Here is a 3,689-nt window from a genome sequence, read left to right on the forward strand (position 1 = left end):
TTAAATGGAAATGACATTGCGTGACAGTGATAATAGACGCTCTAGTCTTTTACCATGGCACTTGTTGCAAGGCTCCAGAACAGTTAACTTAACTGTAGATGGAACTTTATTCTCAATGTATGTTCTGATAGCCGAGAGCGTCCTAGGGGTTTCCATGAGAATAGGATCTGCCATGGGAACACACCAATCGTCACCGCCTTCATCATAACACCTATGCCCACAAATGGTGTCCAATGTAAGACACTCAAGTGACACCGCGTTCTTGAGAATATAACACGTCAGTTCAATCAAGCACTTCGCAGAGCTGAAACCACTGATCTTCACACTCTTGAGGTGGCCATGGTGGTGTCCGGGCATGTGCCTCAGTTGTGAATCCACAAAAATCGATTCATGCACCATACGCCGCTGAGTCACCTGACAATAAAAAGGATAATATGATTCAGTTAACTGGACCCAGACTGATCGGATGGCGTTGCAGGACGAAATGAATGAACAGCGCCACAGACTTACATCTAATGTCAAAGTCTCCAGGGAAGGAGAAGCATCCAGGAAAGAAACCAGAGAAAAATAGTCATATGCCCCAGAACCGTCTGGTCCTAATCTCAAAATAATGGTCAGGTGCTTAAGGTAGAGGAATTTGGTAGGCAGCATTGGTGCATCAACCACCTGCACACACAGAACTTCATGCATCAGAGACACTACACCAGGTATGACTAATACAATAGTATGTATATAGCTCGAGCCTACAACACATTATCTTGTAGCAAATATATACCTCACGCTGTGATTCTATGTAAAGAGTTTCAATATTTGGCAGAACGGGTGGTAGCTTGGTACGGGCATCATAGATAACATTGCTTTGTACCAAGTATAGTTTCTTCATTTGCCATGTTTCCACAAGTGAGAAGTCTAACTTGCATCCTGATCTAAAGTAAAGACTAGAGAGATTTGGAGCTTTGCTTTCTATCAGTCTCAAACTCTGGCATACTAAAATATGAAGCCCCTTGAGCCGCTGCAGGGCACTAGATAACTTCAGACATTTAATCTCATTGCAACTAGTAAGATCTAATAGCTCCAAAGCGAGAGAGTTGGAAAGAAGGCGCTCTAACTCATTCCATGTGATGCTCAAATGACACAGGTACAGGCGTGTTAGGCTTCTCAAGGGGCCAAGTTCAACTATGCGATGGAGGACACAGAGACCAAGTCTAAGGCACCGAAGCGAGTTTCCAACCCTGTCAGATAAAAGCGCGCATGGGAAGTTGTATGTTCTCTTTGCTCCAGACAACGGGCATGGGAAGTTGTATTTTCCAGTTGTTTGAGACATTGATGCAGACAACATGAAGGTGAGTTCTTCAAGCCCAGGCTTAAGAGCAATCTGAAGCCAACTGTCAAGATAACTGAAGTCATCGAGCCCATTCATTTGAGCGTAGTCAAGCTTGAATGTTTTCAAGCTGCCTTTGTGTTCCCTGAGAATGCAGTCAATCTTGTGGTGGACCTTCTCTCCACTCACACTTTCTTCTGAGCCAATTGTATTGTTATTAAAGATGAGGCCGGAATGGTATCTCCATGAATGTAAAAAGGGAAAGCCAATTGTATCCTTATCAAAGATGAGATTGGGATGGTATCTCCACGAATTTAAAAAGGCGTGAGATGCACAAGCAGCACGAGCAGCTTCACGCATTGGCATTAAGGAGTGTATACGAAACAATATGTCCTGCACACACAAGCATGGGAAAAAAGATCAACATTGAGAACGTAAAGGTCATTAGTTCAACTGGAGAAAGAAAAACAGTAGAACCACACGGAGTAACATTATTTATACCCTAAGGTAGCCCTCCACACAATTGCACAGGGTGCGCTGCTTTACATAGTATAGGCAGTGCAAAGGAACGTAACTTTGTTACAACCAATTGAATATGCCAATCAATAATCGCATGAACTTTGTTACAGCCTATTGAATATGCCAATCAATAATCGCATGAACTTTGTTACAGCGCGACACAAGCGTCATAGTGCCAACTGATGCTCCTTTTGTTCGATTTTACAAGCGATACAACATCCAATCATAATGGTTTGTTGATAGTTACAAAATCATAATGATTAGCGAGTGATTTTAAATTCGAATCCAATTGTATCATTTTTGAGGCACTCACAATTATAATTAGACTACTGTCTTCGTTTCGAGAATGCTTGTTGGAACCTATTTCGGAACCTTTTCTTTTCAATAAATATATGGCTGTGTGCATCAAGAGATGCAGAGGCCGGGGGTACGCCTCATTTTCGAAAAAAAAACTGCACCTTATAAAATGAACGGAGAGGGAGTAATTACTAAATCAAAATCACCCCAGTTATGCTAAGTTATCGACATAGTACTAAAAAGCACCCAACTTATACATAAACATTCCTTTTACAAATCATTACAATTCGAACAAATTGTCGAATTTCTCTAATTGATTCAGTAAAGACCATCCTTTTTCTGTTATAGTAGGATGTGACCGAAAAAATAACTCTTCTCTGCCACATTAGTATATCTGACCAAAAGAATCTTTTCTCTGTTTACAAATCGTAATAATAATATACAGTAATATGCAGCCATCCTAGCATAGTCCCGAGAATTAGTCTAATGAGAGTAGTCACAGAGATGTCATGCTTGCGAACATCAAAACTTTACCACCTCCGTACCTCAGGAAGCTCCTTGATTGCCGTTCTCCTAATTTTACCAGATTGAGAATCATTGCCATCGTCATCTTGTTGACAGGGCGATCCCTTCCTTTTACCCGTCCTTGAGGCCGAAAGCCGACGACCTGTGACAGGGGGAAAAAAGGAGGATGGTCATGGTAGCCCAGACATGGATAGAAGAAAGAAGAGAAAATTCACCCAATCTGTCGACATCTTTTTCCCACCTGAAACTCCCCCTTGCTGACGCCGGGGCCGGTCGCTCTGCAGAGACACGAGTCGGTTCAGCGCCAGCATCCCCATGGACGAGCAGACGACCATACCTTCCTCCCTCGGATCTGGCCGAGAAATCACTTCAGATCTCAACTCCTCTCGAGCTCTCCTTATCAATCTCTGTTTTTGGTCGAGAAATCACTTCTGTTCTTGAACTCATCTTCGAGCAGGCACCGGAGCCGTCGGGCGAGCGGGCGGCGGCGGGGCTATCAGCTGGGAGTGTATGTTTTTTTTTCCTTTCCTTCCGGGCGATGGACAGCTGCGACGGGCCTGCCCAAGATCATCTTCTTCCCACGGTTGCTCCTCTCTCTCTCGAACTGTCCGGATCTTTAAGAGCGCCTCCAGCGAACTCCTAAAAGGCTTCGACTCCTCAAAATTCCTTTGATTTGTTTTTTAATTCCCTTTTTTTAAGATAAAGTTTGCAAACTCTCATAACTTCTTTTTTTCGACAAAACTTTCGTTCTATTTATTTTTAATCATGGCAATACAGCGAACACCAGAAATAATAAAAATTAGATCCACGTCTGTAGACCACATACAACGACAACAAGCACTGAAGTGAACCGTACATAATTTATTTGTTGGCTTTTTATTCAGCATAATCCTTTGTCTATGATGTTTTCCAGAACAGTACTTCACTCTTTCGTGTTATTTAGATGCATAGCTAATCTAATTTTAGTGAGCGGGAAATTGCTTGAACTTGATTTATTTCCCACTTATTTTCAAGATTTTTTTTAAAC

General features: G+C 42.3%; 1 protein-coding gene across 1 annotated transcript; it reads right to left on the reverse strand.

Annotated features, from left to right (window-relative positions):
• On the reverse strand, positions 1–2,979 carry LOC119315532. The gene is made up of 6 exons (XM_037590118.1): positions 2,904–2,979; positions 2,683–2,804; positions 1,584–1,714; positions 776–1,520; positions 511–666; positions 1–414 (listed from the first exon to the last, which is right to left on the reverse strand). Exons 1-6 carry the CDS (start codon positions 2,977–2,979, stop codon positions 1–3), a joined length of 1,644 nt encoding a protein of 547 aa, XP_037446015.1.
• Positions 2,980–3,689: the final 710 nt, after the last annotated feature.

This window comes from Triticum dicoccoides, chromosome 6A, assembly GCF_002162155.2.
Source record: "Triticum dicoccoides isolate Atlit2015 ecotype Zavitan chromosome 6A, WEW_v2.0, whole genome shotgun sequence".
NCBI classification, from domain to species: Eukaryota; Viridiplantae; Streptophyta; class Magnoliopsida; order Poales; family Poaceae; genus Triticum; species Triticum dicoccoides.